At 31.9% G+C, this 27049-nt stretch overlaps 3 protein-coding genes across 6 annotated transcripts in view; all 3 read right to left on the bottom strand.

Moving 5' to 3' along the window:
- LOC118270869 (protein apterous) overlaps positions 1–10312 on the bottom strand; it is a 103646-nt gene extending 93334 nt beyond the window's left edge. For both annotated transcript variants that reach the window (XM_035586767.2, XM_035586689.2), the window contains exon 1: positions 10146–10312. In XM_035586767.2, coding sequence (XP_035442660.2) covers positions 10146–10181 — 36 coding nt within the window. In that variant the 5' untranslated portion in view covers positions 10182–10312. The remainder of the gene's footprint in view (positions 1–10145) is intronic.
- Positions 10313–10953: 641 nt separating this feature from the next.
- Positions 10954–18188, bottom strand: LOC118261955 (probable NADH dehydrogenase [ubiquinone] 1 alpha subcomplex subunit 12). The gene is made up of 4 exons (XM_035573032.2): positions 17937–18188; positions 17108–17233; positions 14332–14524; positions 10954–11131 (listed from the first exon to the last, which is right to left on the bottom strand). The coding sequence occupies exons 1-4, from the start codon at positions 18042–18044 to the stop codon at positions 11103–11105; spliced, it is 456 nt and encodes a 151-aa protein (XP_035428925.1). The 5' UTR covers positions 18045–18188; the 3' UTR covers positions 10954–11102.
- Positions 18189–18257: 69 nt separating this feature from the next.
- The window catches only part of LOC118261946 (inositol polyphosphate-4-phosphatase type I A), a 40746-nt gene continuing 31954 nt past the window's right edge, over positions 18258–27049 (bottom strand). Inside the window, exons 19-20 of one of the 3 annotated variants that reach the window (XM_050703948.1) lie at positions 26830–26958; positions 18258–18363 (exon numbers count right to left, since the gene is read on the bottom strand). In XM_050703948.1, the coding sequence (XP_050559905.1) occupies positions 18273–18363; positions 26830–26958 (220 nt within the window). In that variant the 3' untranslated portion in view covers positions 18258–18272. Of the gene's footprint in view, positions 18364–18677; positions 18920–18973; positions 26959–27049 lie in introns of those variants that run through there. The other 2 variants (XM_035573007.2, XM_035573016.2) reach the window with 2 other exon arrangements.

Genomic DNA, 27049 nt, shown 5'->3' with positions numbered 1-27049 from the left:
CATTTTGTTACAACATTATATGTATTTACTAAGTTGCAATATCGCTTGATATACATATTAATTACGTATGTATCTAGGCAAACAGTCCACAACCACGTGCAAACAGAACTATAAGTAGATCATTATTCATAAAACAAACGACCGACCATCAAAAAATAGTTTCCTAGCGGCTAATTCATATAAATAGCGAATTATAAAAATAACAGTTGCATGTTATTTTGCTGGTGTCTATTTAATATTAAAATTGCAGTTAAAAATAGTATGATTATAATATAACTATGTATACTATCTACTTTATAGTCTTTTCATCCTGTTCTTGTATAAAATGATGAGCTTCAGTGTGACTAAATAAATTAGTATTCATTTGTATTATACCTACTTTTGTGAGTCTATGACTAAGACTAAATCAGTATAGAAAAGAGTCACTAATATGTATAATTTAAGTTCATTTCTTCCACATTAAAGAATAAGAAGCATAATATTACCTATATAGGACATTAAAATTAAACGCTAAAATCAATGTTAATATTCAAAACAAACACAATCGCTGTAAATAAACAGATCGATGAAGAAGAATTTTATTATGAAGAATTTTAAGAATTTATATAATGAAAGCTAAAAATAACTTAGTTGTAAAATAACTTGTAAGTATTGCTGAACTTAAACTGGAGCCCTTGAACCGAAGGCCCAGAAATCGGAAACGCCCTTCTCCGACCACCCGAAAAAGGGGCTCCCCCACTCCCACCCCTTTAACTTTGTAGAAGCGTAATTAACCGACTTATAAAGGTCGTAATATATTGTAGTAATGTTTATTTTAAGAGCTAAGCTTAAGTCGGGAGAATATGTTAGTTTGTTACGTATTAAAATGTTATGTTATCTTAATTATGTAGTTTTGTTAACCATCTACTTTATAATCCTTCGTTGTTATTATGAACTATGGAAAGCTCCTTGGGAAAATCTAAGGATTTTAATAGTTGTATATAGTTTGAAAGAGATATCTGCCTACCCCACGATATAAAGACGTTGCTAAAAGTCATAATTCATTTAGTTGATAGGACACACCTATCAGCTGTACAAAATATTATATTATAACACAAACACGAAATATTTGTAAACGCTTTACTTCCAGCACTAGTGGCTCCATCTCGTTTCGCATCGAACAAATGCTTGCAAATATAATAACCCTGCAGCCATGCCTGCGCTTTCAATAAAACTCGAACCCGGCCAAATTATTAAATATATTGATAGATAGAGGACGGTAAAAGCGAACTGCGTACATTTTTCACTCTGATATAGACTCTATCACATCAAGCTACCCTTAACCATCAATACATTTTAATTTTTATCTCTAAATACTAAGGTTGAAAATCTATTACGAACAGAAATTAGAATTTGGGCGGTGTCTGTTCATGGAGCAATAAGCCTCATTACGTAAGGATGCGCCAATCTCTTGCCCACAAAATGAACCATACCGTTAAGAAATATTAGCTTACGACCGTCTAAGAACCTCCTTTATTAGTACATTATGTCCCAAGTGCTGGCTGGGCAACCTTCCTTGATCCGTTGCAGTTTATTTTTACTAGCACGTTATTACGCTAGGGGGTAGCAACCCATCCCTTTCACTAAATCCCAAAGATCTTTTCACTCCCCTCCCTCCTCGAGAAGGCTCGGCCTTAAAGCCACATAGATACAAATATACCTACTGTATCTACAAGACTGTGAAGCTTCCCCGTCTTGGGGTCGTCAGTACAATTAAGGAATAATGTTTAGTATTAAATACTGTTAGGCGAATTTCGTAAAGTCTTTCTGTGTATTATGTTAAATATTTTAATGAAATTTTCTTTGAAATTATTGTCAATGTCTGTTTCGTAGTCTCAATAGTTATTCTGCTAAACATATTTGGAAAAGAGCAGCCGATCTTGAGTTATAAATAGCGAAGTTCATAAAATGACTATATTCTATTACTTTTTATACACAAGTTAGAAAACAGTTTTCTTTTACAAGACCGTATTTACACTGAAAAGCAACACCAAATAGGTACGTCATGGGATGGATACCCATGTGTTTGAAAAAATTCACATCATACAGAGAAAAACTACTCCATCTATTGATTAATTCTACGAAAAGACTTTGTTTAGTTCGTATGAATGATTTTTGCACGTCTAGACGTTGATAATCTATAGGTCAAGTAGTTCAGTAAGGTGAGGTCATATCTCAGTTATCGCAAAGATTTAGAGCTAGGCCGGGTATTGTCTGACCACATTATGCAATACAAATATTGATTATATTACGTACTGCGCATAACTTGTTATTTTGTTTAGTTTTAATGGGTATTTAGCGCTTAGTAATGACTTCCCAAATTCCTAAAAAAATTGAGTCGGAACATACTTTTAACTCCCTTTATCTATACAGATACATTGACAGTGTAGAGTGATCGATTTGTATTGATTTGAGTTGAAGGGGCCAGTGTTAATGAAACACATTGTGTTTCATACTACGGGTCTTATGTAACCTTCTTTTGTAATAATTCTTATGTAGTCTAAAATGCTAAAGAATCATTTAATATTTGGATACCGACCGTACCCGACTACAGTAATGTAAAAAAGAGACCATCGGAACCTCAATAAGAATATGTTTTAAATTTATACAATGTTTTTTTGTTTCATACTTTTACAGAACAGAACTTTCTTAGTCTGGTTTTAGTTTAACTTCCTTTAGGTATAAATTGTAGATACTTACATTAAAATGTAATTTATTTTGCTACAACCATTGCGTACTTTTACTTACTTAGATGATCTATATGTTCATTTACAGGCGTATCACATAAAAAGTAGGCTTATACAAAAACTGTGTCCCAACACATTTTATTAAAATAAAGTCTTTCTTTCCTCGACACCATATTAAATTTATTCGTTGACAAAACTGCAAATACTCAAAGCAATCTAATGTAAGAAATGCGGTTACAATACACATATTTACCGTAAATATTCTCGTACGCCATATCAAACCAATAGCAGTAAAAACATAAGGACATAACACAAGTATCGAGTCACCAAATACTAATTTGCGTACATTGTTCATGAATTAGAATCATATCGGAGGATAAATTTATTTGTTTCTAACGTATTTCGTATCATAAAAGTCAATATGTAATTATTAATAACATAACATTTTCCTCATTGAACTAAAGGTTCTATAAATAATTGAAATAACGAACTTTACGCGTCTAGATGTTTACATACCTATACGAGTATAAATAACGGCTTTAAAGGAAAAGGTATATAAAATAAAAATATGTAATAAAATTCCTAAATTATTATTATCGTATTCACAAATTAATTACTTAATTTTATTTAGGTAGTTACTCACACTATTGTTTAATTATATAAAATAATTTTAATTATTGACGATAAAACAAAAACAAAATAGTAAAAAAAATCTTCAAACTTTATAATTTTCTTCAGTTTTAATAGGTATAAGAGTTTTTAAAGTTCCGACGGACCGGCCTCTGGGGCAAGAAAAGTGTAAAACACAACTTTGATCGCATATTTTATTTATAAAAACAACATGAAAAAGCATCAGACTACCGTAGTCCACACTACAAAAATGTTTATATAATATACTAAACCAAAACATCTATGTTAAGTTCCTATTTAGTTCAACTAATTGTATGTGTACTTCAACTATATAGTTTGCAACTAAGCGCTGCCCCACACCGCAAAACTGGATCTAACAAAGGAATATTGTTGCTAATGACTATCAAATGAGCACAATTTCGATTTTAATTAGGTTGTAAATAATTAGACTGCAAGCGAACCACAATTAGAGCATCACACGGTCTACAAAAGCTCATACTAAAGTTAAAATGTGAGAGTCTGAATGTTCATTTTTTTTATTCACGCTAAAACGGCTGATTGGATTGGAATGGAATTTAGCTCAGAAATTGATTGTAGTCTGAATTAATAAATAACTACAATTTTTCGATGTATAACGTTCCTGTAGAATTATTTTCTTCTAATACGCGGGTGAAGCCGCTGACAATAGATTGGTCGATCAAGCGTAACCTCGCTAAAATCGCTAAAAATACCCAAATAATGTTTGTTTAAATAGTAGATTATAATCAAGATAAAATTAATAAACTGATTATATTAATTTTAATTCCTCAAAATATAAGATAGCAGTGTATTTAAATCACGCGAACAACGCCGCGTTCAATCGCTAGTAGCGTTATAAATCCCGAACATAAATGCATCGAGTATTCAGTACGGAATTGAGTTGAACGATAACTACATTTAGTACAAAATAACCTATGTTTGTATTATGACCACTAATTACATGTAAAATGTCTATCTCAAAACAAGCGCGAGGATTAAAATCGGGAGCCATTTTAATTACACCTACGAAGTGCAATTTTATTACAAAAAAGTCATTTTCAATAAGACTTTATTATAGAGAGAATATTTTCATTTCGCTTGTAGAACCAAGTACAATGAACATTATTATATTAATATAATTTTATCTGTTCACTGTTTTATGTATACGACTTAGTATTTACTAAAACCATCGGATTTTAGTATTTGAATTTTTAAAGATAGAATGCGATCGAACGAGTGGAACCTATAAGTGATAATTTTATTTAATAATGGTATGACTTGATCTGTCATGTATTCACATATCGAATAACGATCCTATAGGCCTCCTCTACATAAGAGGGTTTACCATAATCTCCACGCTTGGCATACGAATTGGAGATTGCAGTCTAAAAGGTGCATGTTCAACAGAGAGGCGCTAGCCGGTGTTCTTCAAGTTAGAAATCTTTATATCGGTTATGACTGCACCCACGTAAAGAGTAACAGTGGTACCTAATAATTGTACTCTATTCTCCTATTACTCTATGACCATACGGTTCAATACCTCTGCAGCATTTTTCATATATTAGACCTTAACTACACTACGTCTATCCCAATGCGAGAGAAGTCATTGGATGATTATGCCCCCTCAAAAAAAACACTATTTCTATAATATTATTAAAATATACCTAGATATAAAACCAATAACTGAAACGCGGACGTTTTACTTAAAGGCTGAAAAAACCAAATTACATTATGAAATGAAAATGAATTGCATTTAACATGTTTCAGATTTCGAAATAAAATTTAACATTAAATTTATTCTTCCATATTTACAGTGATAATTTCAGTATCGAGTTGAATGCTAAGCTGCTCTATTTAATGTTCAGTTACAGTTTCAGTCACGTTTCATGGAAAAAGGTATATACGTTTGCTAACCTTTATATTTAGTAAAAAGAACATTTTCTATTTTCACATTCAAGTAGATAGCTTTTTGAGGTTCTGTAAAAAATTCATCATTATTAAAATATGATTTTTTCCATTTTATCTATGATTCTAACAATTGCCGTTTCAAAGATAAAAATGTTCCGAGAATATTTTTATATTCTAGTCCGTAGTTTTCAATAAGACTATATTTATTTTAGAATTTACTTTACTAAAAAATAATGATATTTTTTTTTAATCTGACTTCCTCATCGGCACAACAGACTGACGGCCGAGCAAATCTCGGGTTCTATTGCCGGGTCGGGTTAAGTATTAAATCTGTATGATGAAAAGAAAATTAATCAGTTATATTTTTAATGTCTGTCAATAAACTAATATCACAAATCTACAAGCCCCGTAGTAAATAAATCATAATAAGGAACATAAAAATGTTTTAATCATTATGCCTCAATAAAATTAGACCTATTAGGTCTCTACTAACTCCTTTTGTAATTAACCGCGATAGTAGGCTATCTATATAATTCTACGATTAATCACGTTACGGTTTTAAAACATTCTAATTGAGTTTTATATGCAAGTAATGTGTTTATTAAAGAAAAATTTAATCACGGTATTCATAACTATCGTGGGCAAAATCCTTAGGTTCTCTCAATAAAATCTTAGTGCTTATCATCTTTCTTTTAAGTTCGCAATTAAGACTGTATTACTAATCAGATAGGCCTTATTAATACTTGCAGCTTAATGTAATCTGTAATCCATAGCCTTTTAAAATGGCCGCCTGTATTTTCTGATAGCTGTCGATGTGTTATTTCTCATAAGTAAACTTCTATTATTGTTTTTGTTTGCCACAAAATAATATTAGGTCTAGAGGTCGAGTAGCAATTGCAAACAAGTGCGAACTGCCGTTTTTCAAAAGCCAGAATACAATCAATATGTTGAAAAAAGTATTAATGTGTATAGTAGTTATAGAGTCCACAATCGTGGAAATAAGTATTCCGCATAAATTAAATGTCGTAGTAGCCCGAAGATTTAAAACGTCCGCTTCTTATGCATGATAGTGCGGTTTCTAAACCTTCCAACGACAAATACCAATGTGACTTCTTTCGAGTTATATGTACTTTCATAGATTATTTAGACACCACTGACAGTGAGGAAACCTGGGATTATAGTAACTAATTATAAGTTTGAAATTGCCATCCCGCATTGAGCAAGCGTGGTGATTAATGCTCAAACCTTCTCCGTGTAAGAAGAGGCCCTTCATTAGCAGTGGTCACTTATAGGCTGATAATGTAACAGTATTGTGAAACTTATATTTTAAATATAAATATATCTAACAATATTAAAAGTGAATTTAACCTCGAACTAGCGATATTCACAGAGTTTTAATGTTGTAGGCGATATTTTGTTTAACTTTAAACTAAAATATTTATTCAGAACTAAGAATAGATAAGATGTCAACTTGTGTAAGTACTGAGGCTTAGCAGGGCTTTGTGCTACAGCCGATCGATTGTTTCTTTGTTATTTAAAACTTTCTTTGTAGGACTAAAAGAAACCAGGGCAGAAATAGTTGCGTACTATACTGGGATTAGGTTTTAAATAAATTGTAATCTTATAAATCTTAGGAGCAGAGAATTAGCCTAGTAAATTTTTGTGTACCTAATTATAATATTTTATTTTGTAACTTGTGTTCAAAATACTTTAACTGTCGCAGATTTGCAGAGAAAAATTCCAACAGGAATAATATGTGGTACCTATGTATTTTAATTATATTAATATGTTATCCTGTATACTAAGTGACTACATACAAATAAATAGCATTAGTTTTAAGACCTAGAAGATTTAATTCGAAGCGAGGTATTTTTTGTGGTTCATTAATTTCAGATAGAATATTTTAAAACTTAATTATCTGTTAAGTGAAGACATACAAACTACATTTTTAGGGTTTCTTTAAGAGGTACTCTTTCAAAGTGGGTAACGATCTAGGCACTTTATAAGTCTCAGGACTATTTTTATTCTTTTCTCGTTATAAGTAACATTTACATAGATATATGAAAGAAGTTTGTTTTTTATATTTCTATGAACATTTAATATATATTTATGCTTGTGTAGTTACACAAGAGAATTAAACTGAAGATTTCAGATTTACTGAATCATTTAATTATTACTTAGCCTATTCCTTAGTAACGACATTTAGTTCGGACAACAATTGCTAAGGACCGGATTAAGTAACCATTAAATGACTGAGTGCGGCGGTAAGTATACTGTATTTTAAACATAATTATGAAAATCTTCTTCTGCTTTAGCAGTTCATACCTGGACTATAGGCCTCCTCTAAATGCTTAAGACACGAGATTATTACAATCTCCACGCTTGGCATACAGATTGGAGATCGTAATTTATAAAAACTCAAACTAAGTACAAAAGAATACACCTTCTTTTTAAACCTAATACAAGTTAAACACACAATCTTTCTCAAAATATTTCAACCTACTTAGTTTACGCAAAACATTCGGTACGCAAAGCCGGTATCTATCAATGTCGATCGGCAGTTTGTACTATGGGTATTATGACTGACGAACGATGAGCTAGATAACCTAACCTCTAACACTGACTCTATCCGCGAACTTCAAGCTAGGCACAATAGAAATATCTACCTAGCACATCTACTTGTATCGTGTTTGTTACTTTGTGGCATGTTGCAAGTGAAATATTGGCCTACACAACATTTTTACTCAAACATTTTGTTAGGGCTTGCAAATTTTTAGGTTCTTTAGATCGCAGTTATGTTTGGTGTAGTTAGAGTTTAAAGGGTCAATATTTTTTCCAACGCCAGATAAAATTATTGGAGAAATAATTTTGAACTTTTTTTCTTCTATACCTACCAAAACTTTCAGATATCCATTTTCCTCCGTGAATAATATAATCGGTCTTTAGACAAAAACCTCCTAGTCCGTATCACGTATTATTTTTATTCATCAGATAAGTATAATCTGATTGGGAAATATGAAATACTAGCTTCTACCAGCGACTTCGCCCGCGTTCCCATGGAACCAAAAGTATCCTATCACCCAAGTCAGCTCATACCCTGCTTTTTCACCAAATTTCATCAAAATCCGTTCAGTAGTTTCAGCGTGAATGACGGACAAACATCCAAACAAACAAATTTTCACATTTTTTATATTACTGTAATATCATTTGTCGATCCATAATAATGTGGGAGAAAGGTAGAGAAGAAAGAGACTGTAGACTGTAACTATTATTTAAAATATACCTATTATGTACCTACATTACTTTATACAGTGTTTTTTTTTTTCAATAAGTATTAATATAGGAATTCGTTATTGGAATTGGAATTCTAGAATATGTTTAGTAGTCATAGCAGTCATAGCCGGCGCGGGCGGTGCTAGTTGCCTTATCATGCGCCGGCGCAGACAGTTAACTTTTTAACTAAAATTATTATATTTCTTTTTAATTTATAGGTATATTTTTTTATTGTCAATATTAGAAATATTTGCCTCGCAATTCAATATTTTTATTTAATTTCAAAATGGAGTCGTATTTGAATTTTACCTATATATTTTATAGTAATATCCTATTATTGCTTTACCTAATTTTAGGTAGGTAGGTAAACTATACCTACCTATCTAAACTATATTCTAGGTTTTATATTTACAATCAAATTGTAATAAGTAAAGAATAGATTTTTATGATTATTTTTTCTTCTTATACTTAATTGTTAATCTATACCTATTATTCAATCAATATAATATTTCTGTTATTAAAATCTTGTATTATTAATAATATATCTTTATTTTAGTTAGATGTCCAGAAGATATGCACGCGCAGAGACACGCTCCTCCAATTACCTATGAAAAATTATCAACTATGAAATATTTGTATATAAATTAATATTATTTAATGGTCAAGCGCAATATTCTTAGCTTTACTAAAAAATAATGTAGAAATAAAATATGACTAAATAATAATGTACTAAATAATATAAAAATTACAAAAAAAAGTAGCTTGTATATTGCAATTGCAATGCTTAAAGCGTGTATAAGGGCAATTTAGTTGGACATGCGCGTGCGCATGTGTGGTTAAAAGTCGTTAAATTATATATTCTTTTCAATCCACTCATAAAATAAGTATAGCATATCGCTTTCTATCGTAGCTTCTTGCTTTCAAGGTAAAATATAAAAAGAAATGGTGGGTTACTGATGTTTTTTTATTTTATTTATTAAAATGCTTCCATATTGTCTTAATATTTGTCTGATTTAATATTTTTGTCTCTAACAGCTTTATATTTTTCTCGAATTATTCATAATTATTATTGTTATATTTTATTTTTATATACAACTTATAAAAGGAATATAATTTGAGGCCATTAAAGTTGGTAAAGTGTCAAGAAACTATCGCCTAAAGCAACTCTTTTTATACAATAACAAAAAACCCAAGTGTAACATACCTGTAACTACTTATATATATGTTTATATACAAGTATTATATATAAGTTTGCTTATCTCTTTTCAATTACTTCACGTAATAAATTGTTCATTCAATTAAAAATAATTAAACCGTACACCAGCACGAAATTGAATAATTCTTCATATTTTTATTAGACTTTGTACAGCTTTTATAGACCTCACTGCATGTAGGTTTAAATAAAAACTTCAGTATAAGTAAAGAAAAAAAAGTAGAATTCAAACTAATAAAAATGTAGTACATGTAATTAATTGAATAAAAATTTTATGACGGTGTCTGAATAAAAAGAAAGTAATGAATAAAAGTTTGAACAAAAGTTTTGTGACATAAACAAATGTTTGGGAAAAAAAAATTAAGAGAGTGCCGTACCCAGTGCATCGTCCCCCTCTCCTCGTATACTCCCATCTGGGGTTCAATTTTTTCGTTTGCTATTTTCGAATGTATGGGCGTTTGCCCCACAACACTGCAGCACTCACTCGCGATACATGCGTGCGATCTATGTCGCTGCCGATGCGCAACTAACTCAAGCAGTTTGCCCTACTACAGAGGGAGGGACACGACCCGCCCAATCTACGCCCCTCCCACTCCAAGACATTTTTTTTAATCTGTTTACGAATTTTTCCACTGTTTAAAGCTTTGGGCGCAATAAATGCCTGCAATGATTCACTCGATCATTTGTACCGAAAAACATAGCTACGAGTACGCTCTATCATATTGTTTGTATAGTTTCACGGTGATCACTTTTTTTTCTATAATTCATTCATATGATATTGTTATAGTAAATGCTTGGCGGGAAGAATGAAAAGCTGTACTGCAAGAAAGTTAATTATAGTAGTGTTTTATATTACACGTTTACGACGGAGTAAAATCCGTGCGTTTTAATTGCCCAGAAGTAGAGCTATCAACAGAATTAAATTCATTGTTTGAAATATGAAAACATAAAATAAGTGGCTCCCGAGCTACAAAGGCCACTCGCCGCAATTAATTTATTACGAGTACTGCTCACTGAGGTACTAAGTAGACAGCAAAGTTCAGAGTAAAATATCAAAGCTAATCTAGATTCGACCTATTTGTTAAAACAGTAATACCTTCTTTCTCTAATGTCCAATCAAATACCTAAACATTTATTATTCAGGTACTTACATTTGCAGATTGGCCATATATTAAAAACAATCTATTTAAATAATCCATGCCATGATTTTAATTACGGAAAGAAATATAAAATTAATGACCTCTATATAAAAACTCATTTCACTAAAACGGTTACAATATAATTAATTTCCGATATAAAACGAAACTAGGTAATTATAAAAGACAAAATGAGCTTTATTTCCCACGATTGCATAAGGAACATCCTGAAACAATACAAAAATCGTATTATAACATTATTTTTACATACATAATTACAGTTTATTTAGTGAAATACCTTCACTTTAAATAAAGGAGAATAGAGAAAATACAAGCACGCACGGATTATAAAGGTCGCACAGCGCCATCTGTGATTTTTAAGGAACACTACCACTCTTAAGTCTTTTCAAAAGTGTAAGAACGAATCATTTAGATGTGAAGCGTTGTATTTACAACATTTTATATAATTACCGACGTATATAGATATATAAATCTACACATATCAGATATTCATTTCTAGAAATTAAACTTCTTACATTAGCTTTTTTAAAGATTAGACAGTAAGTAAGTAGGTACTAGGTATGCTGCCAACAGTCGAGTAAAATCATACGATCTTTATGACCGTTTCAATGTAGAAGGCAGGTATTTATAGAAATTCAGTACCTTGGTACCTAAGACGACAATTTAATTTAATCTATACCTATACCATACATATTTCTAATAGGATGCCAAATAAATATGTAGTATATTTTTATATAAAAATACAATCCTTCCTAACATTTATGTAGGTGCACTTCACTAGCCTCCTGTGATACTTATGGGAAAAAATCCACCCAACTATATATTAAAGTAGTCGGAAGACTCTTATTTAATACTACCATTAATATTTCACTTTAAAACGTCGGCGAATTCAAGTTTCGAGTGTTCGCGTGGCCCCTCTTCATTCAAAGCACCGCGAGCGCTCCCTAACGAAATGTGTGTGAACTGTATTATCCACGAACTTGGCTACCTCATTGATTTCTTTTTAGCCCTCAAATAAACATAACTAAATGAAAATAATATGTCGTAACTTTGTCACTGGCAGTTGTATCACTTTTATTCATCGTTATAGACAAGACTGTAGTTGGACATTGAGCATAATAGACTAGATGACTAATTTTGTAGATTATTTTAAAACATTAGACACGCACTTTTTATTTTCTTGCAAAAACAAACAGGTACTTATTTTCCTATATTGGTTTTAAATATCGCGTGACGTCACTTCTAGTTACATTTTATACGTAGAAATGACACATTAGCTCCCAAACCTAAATTATGATTAGTTTTATCTAAGCATAGTTATCTTATAAGTAAATGCCAAATCAAAAAAAAATACGTGTCTAATATTTTTTCATTACCCAACTTTCTGTCTTAATTTCTCCATGTCATTAATCAAAAATACCAAAAAAATGGTAGGTTGGTAAACAAAATAGTTCACAATATTAGCAGCGGCAGCGGCAGTTGTCACTACAACTAAAATGAGACTAGAACTGAAAGTAACCTGCATTTGAAAACTACCTTAAACAAATTATATACCTAAAATAAACTTTGAAAACCATTTAAAATACGTCTGCATAAAAGTTAAAACATTTCCTTACTTTTAGTTACCGACGAACTTTGAAATTGGCTGAAATGGGAAAAAAACAAGCCGTTAAGCTCGAAAAATGTAAACAACAGTCTTTCGATTCACTTAACGGAGAGAATTCTCGTGAAACGTTTAATGCGCTCGCAATACGGGGTTACAATATTGAACATTAATGGCTCTTCAGCAAAATTGGTGCTGTAGTTTAATAACCGACTGATGGACGTGTCGTGGAGTAGATATTTTAATCTACTTTTTGTGATCTAAAAATAGTTGTTCTGATTCTAAAGCTACAAACATATTTACATACCGTGACCACCACCGCTCTGACCCCTGTTTGGGTCAGAGCGGTACAAGAATTTGGATCTAATCTAATCTCTAACTATAATTTTACCTATACACGAAACATAAATATGTTTCCGCCTGTATTACCAACGATGTCTGTAGCATTTGTAAGCATACAACTCTAGATACTATCTTAGTCACCCAAATAATTAAAAACAAGATAAACAATAGGTAATAAAGCCTTTAAAATTCAAAATCAATTGCACGTTTAGGTATTCTGTGATCCTAGTTCCAGGACATTGTGCGCCACGGTATACTACTGCAAATAGGTACTGCAATTTAACTGTAACAGATTCTTTGTTCTACCGATAGCATCTGAATCAAAACATTCACCTATGTATACAATTTTTTATCGCCGATTTCAAAACTCAATCCACGTTTCAAAAGCTATTCAGTTTTGATTTCAAATCTTTTCCATTTTCTGGTTTACGCCTAGGATTTTTGTTGTTCTTTATATAAAATATTGAATGGGTGATACAATTAACGAACAGAATAATTTTACTAAATAGGTTTCAGTAATTTTTTTGCTTTGGATAAGTAGACCCACCTACGTAACCTAATATTTTTCTACTTTTTCACACATAGAATTCACACATGCAGTTAAAGGAGGTTTAAAGGTACGTAATTGTTGAATAATTATGTATTGAGGAGATATGAGGTAGGTGTCACTCATTCTACAATTAGGTCCTAACTGCAAGTACCGAACGTGAAACCCGGGGTCAATCTCAAGTCAAAGAAAGTTTAATTAAGTTAGACACAAGGACAAGCTCGAAAATATATTTTCAGAAGTTTGACATCAATGAGTCTAGTCGCGACTGTTGGGCTAGAAAATAAATAATTAAAAATAAACTACATACAAAATCCATGAACTATTTATTTCCAGCGGTATCCAAATCGACGTGGCGGTTAACGTAGGAATAAGCATGTTTCCTACTAGCACTTTTTTCGACGCGTCAAAAACGATATTTTCTATGATCTTTGTATTGAAATCCTCTATTATGACGTCATCAGATTTTTACGTCAAATAGCAGACTTATTTGTAAAAATTTTGAACGAAAATTAAATAGTTCATCAAATTTATGAAGTGAAAGTGTGATTATTTTTTAATATTTTATTGTATTGAAAAGTTGTAATAATAGATTTTTGACCCAGTCATCATGCCTATTGAAGTTGAATTACCTATATGAAATTTTATTCTTATTCGAAAGAGTTTTATTCTTTGGTATTTAGTTGACGAGGTAGGTTAAAAAACAACGTCGTTAGTTGACAAGTTACAAGCAGACTAGTCTTAAATTACATTCCAAAAAAGAGCAAAGGTTATCGAGTCTATGATTTCGAAACTTACATGTCCCTGATGGACGACCATTGGGCTCATGACATTACTGGTGGTAGCGTTCACCTAAAAGTGCACTTCAGCCCAGCTACTCAAGAAATAAAAGAAGTAATATTTAAAAGTATTACCATCCCACACGTTGATATGATGCCTGGTTGTACTGTAAGGATAATATGCTTCTTCAGTCGCGGTCAAATTCTCAGCGAATGGTTGCAGCCAGACATGGGCCGTACTATAGCAATTCAATTCGTACTTGGCACAATCTTCACAAGGCAGTTTGTCTGTTTTATAGTGCAACCAACCATACCACTCGGCCGTTATCTAAAATCAATATTATTAGTAAGTTATAAATGGACGTACATTTAATTGCTCGACTATGGACCTCATCTAAGTATCTACATAAAAGTAAGCGTCCGCAGGTCCGCATCATAGGCATTCCGTATGACGTCATCAGTATGCATCACATGTAGGCATTGCTGATGATGCGGTGCGTACGATGCGGATCTGTCGACGCAGTTGTATGAATTTCTATACAAGACAAATTAAAATCCGTTGCATGTGCCTGTGGACGCGTAACTTAAGCCGAGTTTGCGGTAATATCAGCGCTTGACGAACGAATTACAAGACGCAGTTTAATGAATCACTTGATATTATGTGATCGTGGCAGGAATTACAAATGCGTGGTCAGCCTATGTTTTTTTAAGGGGAATGATTTCTCCCGCCTTGGGTAGGTAAGACGAGAAAGGCTGTCACTGTTACTAACTAAAAACCACTCCGTTCCTACTCGTGCTAGGGGTTTTATCGAGGCTCTCGCCAGTATTGTATCGAAACTCAGCTCTCCAACGCGGGAATGATCCATATAAAAAAAATCATATTTATACGTCGATTACATTAATAATGCATTGCGAAAATAAAATGAATATTCTATTTCCCAGTAGGAAATAAATGTTATAGTCACTCGAGCGACATTTGCTGCTGAAGCATAGTACCTACTGCGTAGGCGAGTACTACTTACACGTGCTTCCACGTGGCTCTCACTTCCACAGACATAAATAGGCACCTAATTATGTCATTTCTACAAATATTATCTTCAATTTGTTCAAATTACGTGGTTGATGTAACAGGCGGATAAAATAAAGTTGCTCAAATTGCTATCCATTTAATAATATGAACGATGAATTTTAGTGGCAAAAACAGTGGCATTTTTTGAGGGGGCATCCAATGACTTGCCTCACCTTGGGTGCAAAAGAGAGAATGTCAAACATCAGACTCTTACTAACTAAAAACCACCCCGTTTCTCCTGCTTTGAACCGGACCCCGGTAATAATCCGTCAAGTAGTCCGCAGCTCCGGATAGTCACTGGGGTGGACCACTAGCACTGACAAAGGTAAAACTACGCAGTCTTCGCACAACCACTCACAACGTACGTAGCACATAAGTCTCAACAAACATCACAGATTTCAGGGATCTGTCATTGGATGGCTTTCCCCCCTCGAAGAAAAGACAGTATACTCTTACTCAATAGTTTCAGTTGCAAACATTCGAACCCAACCAAATATTATTTATTCAGACTTCAAATGTTCATGGGTAAATTACACGACTAACTTAAAGGAAGGAACTTGTAGGAATCCTTAAAAAAAACTTATTCCAATTTTTACTTTTAAGAAATTCAGAAGTGCCTACTTGTTTACATATTTCAGTTCATCCTCGTTTGTGTAGGCTTATAGTGGCATCTATCTTCAAATAATTGCTACAAAGCAACTCTTCGATTAGGTACCTACGCACTTTAAACGACGAAGTGCCTAGATGGCAATACTGAAAGAACTAACTCGGATTTGTTATCAGGTACATATTATACACACTGTTTGCGTACGCAATAGCTTTAGAGTCTGGCCGACGAAAGCTGAGCAAAAAATAAAGGCGGCAAATTAAAAAAATCAAGAGCAGCTAATACTGACTATAGGCTGCTTAAACGGTCTTGATATTTTTATTATTTAAGACTAATAGGTAATACGCCATATTTACCTACACTGCCTCGTTGGTCTAGTGATCGCTAGCGTGACTGCTCAGCAAGAAGTCCTAAGTTTGAGTCGGTCAAAGTGTTATTGGGTTTTTCCTTCAGGAACTTCTCAGTAACAGTCAGGTAGTCTGGATTTGTATCCGTATAGGACTTTTCACATAACTAGGTATATTATTGGCATATACATAATATTGGCATCGAAAAGGTAGAATAAAAAAAATATTACTTAGGTAGTTTATTTTATGGAATTCATATTAACTAATCGTCGTCGCCTAAAAATACAGCTTTATGTCACTTATAGGTTAGTTTCTAGAATTCTTCTGAGTTTTCACACTTACATCTGAAGATATTAAATTATATAACAATATAATAAAAATAACTAAACTGTAAAATATTTGGTTATTATACTCAGTCATACAATTCAAAACTATAATGAATAAAATGCAAGGAAAGCATGCTGGTCATTAAACCATGTACAAAACTTTTAAACGTTACTAGTACTAATACTAGTTTTATCCTATCCAATCATGTTTTGACAGTGCTAAATTATTGCCATATCAAAAGTTTAGAAATTAACCTGTGGACAGCTTTCGTTAGCCTGACTCCATAGCTCTTTAGTACTTCAACCATGTGCAACCCAGATGACTACTGACTGAATATATCGCATTTCAATCCCCAGATCGGACAAAATGTAAGTAAAATTCAATTATTTTATTATAATTCTCAGTAATAGTACGGAATTATACTTGAAGTAAGATACGTATTTATAGTATTAGATTAGCTCCCAACACTCATGGTTGGAGATTATACTAGCGAAAATCAGATGTTTACATTTAACACAATATTGAATATAGGTAAGGTTTTACTTAAATCATTCATCTTACTTGTGACGCGTCATAATCCCATTTGTAATTATCGTTGAACTCAACCCAGCGGCTTCGTCCAATCGGGTAGTTACAGTTCGTGTAATATTTGTTACCATTGCAGTCACAACCGACGTATTTGCCTTCCTGTTGAGACAGAAATTATGAACAGTTATCACGTAGCAGTCTCCAGTCCCGAGTTCTGAGTGCGAGTTATTTTTACGCGATTGAAATGTCACCGCGTTTAAATCGGTCAATCAATGCGCCGAACGTAGTGACGATCATTTTAACGTAAAATAAACTGCACCTAAGCACTCTGATCTACCCCATAAAAGGCCAGCAAAGCAGAAAGAGGACTTTAGCCTCTGGTGTAGTGGCCGATAGGCGACGCCACCAGGCGACCACTCTCCTGTTTGCTCATATCCTATGAAAAGTACTTCACAAGTTCATTTAAGCACAACCGATATACAGGTGTAGGAAAGCAACGTAAAATCCTGGACTGGTCTTGTACCTAAATAATTTAAAACTTATGTTTCAAAATTCTAATGCAACTGTTGTAATCAATGTTCATTCCCACTCTGAGAGGGGATGGTGTGAACCAGCCTTCACTGAGCATCAGCAGTAAAACATTGACAAGCTGATAAGAAAAATAGAAATGTAGTAATCGAAACGAAAGCGCGTTTCGATTACTTTAAATGTAAAGCAAATTCGTGCTAAGGGTTAGCTAAGGGATAAGCTCGTCCCCGTTCATTATTGGACATTATGAAAGTTATGGAACGGTTTATTTTACCTTCTAAAAACTAACGCAATTCATCGGTATAAAACAGATAGTATCTGAAGAATTACTTACTTTCAGTGTGTCAAATCTCCACAATTTATACGTGGCCTTAAAGATCCCCCCAGACTGCCGTATCATTCGGAACAATCGTGCCCATTTGTCAAGCGCTAAGAAAGACATATTAACTAAACACTATGTATAAATAAAACTTATAACTCCAGGAACCTAATGACTGGTTTGGAGAGAACTATATAAATAGGTGTATCAATATTTTGGATTGTTTTCATTAGACAATACGTCAAACCAACAAGCACATTCTTTGCGTCAAACAATGACAAAAACAGTCATTAATGTCATTTTTTTAGTAAAAAAGAAAAGAGTTTACAGTAAAACTTTTTACTCTAACAGTCAATGAAAATATGCATGAAAATATGTCGTACTTCGATGGCTCATCAATGGGCATTCCGCAGCAAGTCCAGCCACACTCTTCAGCTCGTCTCTAGAAAAGGATAGTGACTTATTCAATCTGCCTCTACTTATAACTATAGTAAATGTAACACCTATTAATGAAAGCAGAGTTATGTACACAAATTAATGCCAAATATATTTTGGACCTCATGTAACACAGGACGAGCGTCTTATACCGGGCACACCAAAACTCATTGTAAGTAAAAAGGAAATTAGCACGATAGAACTTGGCACAATAGTCGCTTTTGAGACACCAGCATATCACACATTGCTAAGCTGCCGACTACCTGAGGGGCTATTGAGGCTCATTGGATAATTTTCCCCCTCAAAACAAAAAGCATTATATCAGCACTACAATAAACATTAAAAAACGAAAAGTCTAGGATTAACGAGCTGAAATGGCAGTGTGCCCTCACATTTGTCAGCGAACTAGTAAGCATTGGGTTGGCTGTGTCCTACATGAATGGCATCGCAGCGTAGCAACGTAGCAGGGCGCCCTCCTCAGGGCGGAGGGTAATGGCTGGATGCGAAGAACTGAAGATCCAGCTCAATGGAGAGTACTATGTTCAGTAAAGAAAGGATACGGCCTGATGATAAAAAAATCTTTTAAGAAAAAAAAATAGGAAAATAAAATAACAATAAAAGCAACATAATAATTTATTACTTATTAGTAATCACTTGATTCACATACAGATTCACAGCCTAATCCCGAAATAAGAATGAACAATTAACGACAGATCTCTTACAAACCGTAGCGCGAACTTTACATTCACACATCGCTTTACAAAATTAAACAGATCATGTATAACCAATAATATTTTTGTATTCAATATACAAGTTGACTTATAATGCACCGTATTCCTCTCGAGAATACAAGAAATTTCCTACAAAATTAGCCCTGGTCTGAAATTAGCATAGGAAATTAGTTGTATTATCACCTAAAGAGGAATACATCAAATTACAAGTGACTATGGATACATGTATCTTTAAATAGCGGCTGGCTTATACGAAGTATCGTAAAAAAGAGGTCATAATTACTATTTTTAAAGATATTATAGAATATTTGTTTTCATACGTTTTAATAAATGGACTGAATGAACTTCTATGTTCGTGCCTTTTCGTCCGCCAGTTGCTACTAAACATATGTGTAAAGCGATTCTGCTCAGTAATGTTCGCGTGAACAAGTGATGTATAGAACACTTGACAAATAACATTATGTATACTTTAAACAAATTAAATAAAGCCATTTATATGGGAAGACAATCTTAGCGGAGTGTAAACTTAAATATAGTATTGATAGTGGATAGCTAGGAAGATTACAGAAATAAGAATCTTTTAGGTAAGCGTCTAAAGCCCGCATCGTACGCATCGCACGCATCGTTCGCATTCCGTATGATGTCATTGGTACGCATCGCATGTAGGCAATGCTAATGATGCGGTGCGTACGCTGCAAATCAGTGGACGTAGTTGTATGAGTTCCTATAAAAGACAAACAAAAATGCTTTTCATGCGATGCGTCCTGTGGACGCTTACCATTTTATACATATTTTTACAATTCATACGAAAACGGAATCATATTGGCATATCTTTTTAATTTCATTTAGATACTATACTTAGGCCAAGATCGATGTGAAATGTATTTAAACACATACAGGCAAAACTACATCTGATTGCACCAAATAGCACTATTACATATATCCATTTGCGTTTGTTGTAACTCAAAACGGTTACTGATTAGATTTAATTTGTTTTGAGATAAAGACTGAAGGCGGACACGCACGTATTTATGAAACCCTTATTTCAAAACATTTATATCGACCTAAGTACAGTTTATAATCTTACTTTCAATTTCAATGAATTGTCGATGTTTATACATAATTGATTAACTTCAAGCAATCACCATCATCCTAGCTATAAACCGTCAAATTAGAAACACAGAACTCCTTGAAAATAGGATTTCAGGGTCTCTCTTCAATAATTTTACTTAAACTTCTATTACAAATCACCTTGAAATTCTATAATCAACACCCTAAATAAATTAAAACAGTTTATAACAATAAAAAACATCATTTGTACCACAAAATCTCAAATCTCTGAATGGCACATATGCGTAACCCACTTGAAACTTAAATATGTAGAAAAAGAAAAAAAAAATGAGGTACTTACAGAACAATTAAGTACGTTATGAAAATTGTATAACAATATTTAAGTAAATATTACGTTTACCACCTAAATTGGTGTAGAAAGAAAAAAGTATACAAATTGTATAAATTATAAATAATTATTTGTTACCCCTACAATTGCAAACACACAAAGACAACCTTAAATAAATGAAGAATTATTCGAAAGTATAGCACAAATTCAATATGGCGTCTAAACGGTTTTGTATTCTAGAATATTTTCGAATATGTGTTTTCCCGCGCAAGCAGATTGGTCCCGCCTTAACACGCAATGTCATAAACAAAAAAATAGCAAAATCTAATTAACAAGGATGTAATAATTGATATTATAATAATATCCAAATGTATAATAATAATAATATACATATATTACAAATATTTACGAACAAAAATGAATTTAATGCATTCACCTTCAACTCAGTCACTGTTGGTGTAGGTGTAGGTAGTAGGTGTTAGTACCTAAACAATATCTGGAGTCAATAAATATTAATAGCTATAAAAATAGGACAGAAATCATAAATGATAAAACATTTCTGTCACAAGGACCTACGAAGGAATGATATCTATTATACACAGGGTATTTGAAAGATAGATACAGAGTCCAAGGGGTCATACCACAGAAAATGTTGCTCCTTTAACCTCTTGTATATAAGACAAAATAATAGAAAACACAATATAGTGACTCGAGTGGATTAGCATAGACGTTCCAAATACCCCTTATAAGTAGATTATTACAAAGCATTTTGAAATACATTAAAACCTCAAAAAGGTATATCTACGGATATTTTTAGTATCGCGGAGCAACATCGATTCGATTATGTTCATTGAACGGACCGTTTAGAAAATACCATTGTATTTATTCAACGGAAAGCTTTAAAATGCTCTAATATTGCTTTAAAGCAATAAAACAATTGTTCCGCTATACATTTCCACTTAATAATAAAGTTGACTAAACAAATTAATATAAATCGCACATATTGAGACTCATATACCAAACTTAACCATAAAATGCTTTACACCAATCAATTTTACGAACAATACAACACATAGAAGCTTTTAAACATCCTAACACATAATTATATTCGCAATCTTTATATACTAAACTACTTTTACAATCAACCGTTTCAGTTTTAGAGCTTATTTCGTTGGATTAAGGTTACTTTGTCTTTTGTCCACACTCGATTGATTTTTAATTTAACGTAAATTACCGAGAATTTGCAAAATAAGTGTAATACTGTGTAGGGTAACGATTTACTTTAATAAATATTAATTTATATTATTTTTTGTTATTTTATCGTTGAAATACTTGGGATATCGTAGCTAACGTTTCATTTCTTAGTTACTTTCATAAATAAAGATCAATAATAATAAGTACCAACATCGTGAGGAGGTTTTTGTCTCCGGAGCCGTAACTCTTGTTGCACTTGTTAAAATATTCAATTATACTCTAGTACAATTGCTATATATCAATAGTACAATAATTACGATATATTAATTGTACTATTGAATATTTATCACAAATTCCTGTTACCTATTGCAAAGGAAGACTAAAAGATATGAGATATAACTAGTTAATTATAATTAAGAATATAACATTTGAAATGTGCGTACAATTAAAAAAAAAGTTAAAGAAAACAAGCTACAACAATGTGCTGAAGATACGTTAAATAGAAACTGATTTACAAATAGCTATACCACTTTATTGCAAAAATTTAAAAAGAAAAATATTATTTTTTATTCACAATGAAGTTTTAGTTTCAATACACTAGTATTTCAAAGATAAATCAACAAAGTTTATATATTTACAAGTCATTTAAATCTAGCGTGCGTGACTTACACGTTATAGTAATAAATATAGACATCGTATATGTAGTTTACTATCTTCACTAGTTAGTACTAGTTTAATACATACTTGGATATACAAAGTTATTTTATATTACAAACATCACTTATTAGGCTTTATCTATAAAGCATACTTTCTTAGTTCAATCTTTACACAACTTTATGAGACAATATGGGTGATCAGCGCAGAACAATAATAGAACTATAATAGTTAGGAATAATATAATAGTTAGGATAACAGAACTATAATAGTTAGGAATAAACAAGTCATTCTAAAATATTTTTATAATAACTATCGTGAGACATACTAAATTAACTAAAAATCAAGGTTTACTCGCGTAAATTAATGGAGAAAAGTTCTACTAGTTTCTAGTCAGAGAGTTCTAAAATCAATTTGACATGAACGCAACTTTTCGACTTTAATAGTACAATCACCAAAAATGAACAAGTCGTACATTCGAGTTTTTCATTTTTGTTTACATAAGTTGGGATGTCATTTTTTTTTTAAATACTTACATAAATATTAAACTTTGCTTCGAAATATAAAAAAATATCAATTTAAAATTCATAATTATTATACCAAATTACGAATCGTGTACACTTACTCTTTCCAGTAGTGTTAGTACGGTTTTGCATAAATAACACCGAGTGATAAATAAAGAACGTTATAAGTATGCTTTCTAGATCAGAGCTTTAGATATAATAAAGACATTTAATATTAAAATTATTAATTAAGAGCGAGTAAAGGTAACTGCTTTGTATATTTAATGATTATTTAATTGTTTCCTTTAATATCTGTGCCCATAAACAGGACACTAAAGTATTCGCTACTCATGTATCCACATTGGATTAAAAGGAAAGATTAATTATTGTAAAAGCATGGAATTGTCATAATCTAATTTGTATAAGCCAGAAAGACTTGTTTGGCATCAATCCATATTTTATAGTACCTATAAATACTGATTTCAGAGTATATGTGAGTTACACGAGATTATCATGAAAAAAGTTTTTACTTAATTTGTATGTGGTTATTATTTATCGGAAATATAATATAAGTTACTGAACCGTCTTTATTTACACTGGAGACAAAACAAATGAAGCAGCATTGACAATTAATGTTTTTGCACACACCAGATGGCACTAGTGGCGATTAAAGGCAGACAATAAACTATTGCTTATTAATTTAAATGGCAGTATTGATATTCCTTAATATACATTTCAAGAACATATTTCATCTTCAGGCATTCCGTGCGAGAGTCACTGAGATATTTTTACAATCTGTAAATATATAATTTGTAATGTTCTAGTCAAGTCCGTGCGTGCGCAGATGTGTGAACGAGCACACATCTGCGGATTTGACGCACGACGACGTCTATGAATTTCGTTTCTTTTTAATTAATATTAGTAGTCAATAGACAAAATAACATTTGTTATAAAAATTACAGATTTTACAATTATTTGGCTTATTGAGATCACAGAAGCAAGCGCGATGTATTATATTATATAAATCATTGCAATACATATTTTAACATATTAGTATTAAAGATCAATGTTCATTCATTTGTTGTCCCCAGCGATCTTAAAAAATCGTATTTCCAGTATACTATGTCATAAAAATTTTACTATACGTAATAGAATATGAGAAAAAAGAGTTTAAAGTAATTCTAAAACCTACACGCTTTCGCTTTGCACGAAAATTAATTGACGTCATCAATTTATTTTCGTAAATATACGTAATAAGTATAATAAGGTAAGTATTAGGAATCGTACAAGATATAGTATCATCACAACTTCATATAAACCTCGGTCTAAATATCGGATATAAGTATTAGAATATTAAATGGAAAAACCTATTATTACTTTGTAATAATAATAATTTTACAAATTGTATATGGGTACTGTACTATGTATATAAGTATATTTTGGCACTATTTTTACGGAAGTATAGTTTTATTTTCAATACTGTTGTTACTAATCTAAGTATTGGATTCATTAAGAGCTTACTTTAACTCTAGGACAACACTGCAATTAATTCTGAACTTTAGTTTGTGCTGAATAAAGCTGTGTGTTGTTTAGAATTAAAGTAAGATCCCATAGATGTGTTTATAGTGATATATTTTGAAGCTTAAGGACTAAATATTTGATTTATTATTCCTTTTTTATTATATGTTTATTTATTTCTATTTAGATTTGATTGGTGACTAGAAGGCGAGTAGGTAGGAAGCTAGAGTATCGTAATCGTAAAACGTATATTTACGCGTTTTATTTTACATATTTCATCATTTGTTGTACTGTGTGTAAACACCTTTACAACTGTGTAAATACCTTTATTGGTACATAAAGGTATTTACACAGTCAACAACTTACAATCCACTGGACTTACAATCCATTTTAATTTTGATCAATATAAAACTGCATACTTTATCATCATTGTATAAGCCACATAACGTCAACTGCACTGAGCTGAACTGAATATAGGCTTCCCACAATAATTGTAATTACCAAACCAGTGTAACATAACCTCACGTCTTTTAATCCCCTAAATGAATAACAATGGTGTTCAACTTACTAATATTATAAATACGAAAATTTATGTGTATGTCTAATGACACAATCACGTCAAAACGGCTAAAGGGGCCGGGATTGAATACTGGATTAGGAGTAGATTATGGTTTGGAACGAGACATAAGATACTTTTCATCCTACTCTGCCACTGGCAGAAGTTAGTTATTCATAAATTCTTCATATACAAAGGACACAATGCACAATTGCACATGTACAATGCATTGTAACTACTACTTTTCACCAGTTATGTTATAGATAGGGACTTATAGGACCCATGTAATAGAAAGTATGCAAAATATTAAAAAAAAAAACAAACCATTTATACTTACTTACCTTCTAGTCAAAGTACAGTATTTTATTTAAGAGCTATTACAAAACATTATATTGCATTACCTCATTTAAGTGTATAACAATGAAAAATAGTCTTTATTGTTACTATTTTAAGTACTTAATCGACTTGGCAACTACGTTGGAAGAATTTTGGTCTAAATAATGGTAATTTATTGATACATTTTCGATGTATTCATTGAAATTATTGTACTTTTTATCTTTTTGAATAACTTTTTAGAGAATAATTATGAATATTAAGTAAGTATAATTTGGCTTTTGCAGTATTTTCATAAATGTTCCTATAAATTTTAGAAGATCAATGCGTTTTTCACAGAATTTATGTGTACGTCATTTTCCAAGTCAGTAATCGGTAACTGGATTGGTTAACATTTAAAATTTAAAGTTTTTTTCTAAAAACAATAACATTTTAAGAAACTTTTAAACACTTTAGACCAAACAAAAGCAGAATCGGAAAGACATTGCAAGCTATAACTATACATAAGTTTAGCTTTTAAAGAATACTATGACGTCAAAAGACGCAATAAAAACATCTCTATATACATATACGATAAAAATCTGAATTAATTCTATACTTCAAAACCAAGATACAATCTAGCGTCCCACTAACAAAATTACGTTTAAAACGAATAATCTTGCGTCTTGTATATTTCAATGTAATAAATAAATAACATTATCCAGTTTAGGTACACAAATGACGAGATTTCATGAATATCAGTACATTTTTTCAATAAGTACTATTTTTCTATAAGCACTAGCGTTTCCCAACGAATATAAGTACAACTAAAAATAAATTTAATATATATACAGTCTGAAAAATCAATCCTTATCGTTTCGATTTCGATTTAAGTCGATGTTGACTAGGATTAAAATTATATAAACGATTTTTAGTCGATTATTGGTACAATTCAATCATTAAGTACGGTGATTCGAACATTAAGTACGGTAAGTGTTTATTTTCATTAGCTATAGATAAGTAAACTTCTGTATTGAAAAAGTATGTACCCGTAAATGTCAAACAAATATTTTGTTTGCCGCACTCAGAGACATTCAATGATTAATTGACCCAGTCCTTAGCAATTGTTTTCAATACAAAATAATTACTAAGGAATAGTTTAAGTAATCATTAAATGTCTCTGAGCGTGGCAGTTAGTCTTGGAACACTGTTGTCACAAAATTAAGTACATTATAGTGGACTGTAAATTAATATTTATTACAATTAGAAAAACGACGTTTATATCCAAACACGAAACAAAACATATTGGAAGAAATTGAATACTATTATGTATAACCTTGTTTAAGAATGGTTATTGTAGAACTACTGACATATATGAATGTATAATTTATTTTATATTACCGTATCTGTGAAACCGCTTTAGATACAAACATCAATGCTTTTTACGAAATCTCTATAGCAAATCTTACCTCGCCAATACCAATAATGATATTTTATCCAGAGTTCATATTTACAAAAGATTACGGCTAAACAACGAAACAAAATGATATGAACATTTTAGATTCTCTTACCATTGGATAGAGTTTGTTATCGTTTGTATATTTACGTTTGTGTAGAGCCGTAGGTGCCGGGTGGCGGTCTGTAGTCGGCTGGTAGCGCCATCACTTGTTTCTTCGTGAACGCATACTTTCTGATGCCTATATTTTTCTGTGTATTCTCTCTGCGACAGCCCTCACTGGAATTATTCGTATTTTCTTTTAGTCATACATTCATAACGAGACTACGGATTTAAATAAAAAGCTATATACGGTAAGTAAACCAAAAAC

Source organism: Spodoptera frugiperda, chromosome 25, assembly GCF_023101765.2.
Source record: "Spodoptera frugiperda isolate SF20-4 chromosome 25, AGI-APGP_CSIRO_Sfru_2.0, whole genome shotgun sequence".
Classification (NCBI taxonomy): domain Eukaryota; kingdom Metazoa; phylum Arthropoda; class Insecta; order Lepidoptera; family Noctuidae; genus Spodoptera; species Spodoptera frugiperda.
This window is presented reverse-complemented; position numbering and strand designations above follow the sequence as displayed.

Excerpts from the sequence above, each read along its gene's own strand:
- LOC118261955 (XM_035573032.2), bottom strand. The coding sequence starts at position 18,044 with ATGTCTTTCTTAGCGCTTGACAAATGGGCACGATTGTTCCGAATGATA. Across the intron at positions 17,234-17,936 it reads GGAGATTTGACACACTGAAA|GAAGGCAAATACGTCGGTTG; the intron begins GTAAGTAATTCT and ends CTGTCTCAACAG. Across the intron at positions 11,132-14,331 it reads TCATATCAACGTGTGGGATG|GATGTTCCTTATGCAATCGT; the intron begins GTAATACTTTTA and ends GTATTGTTTCAG.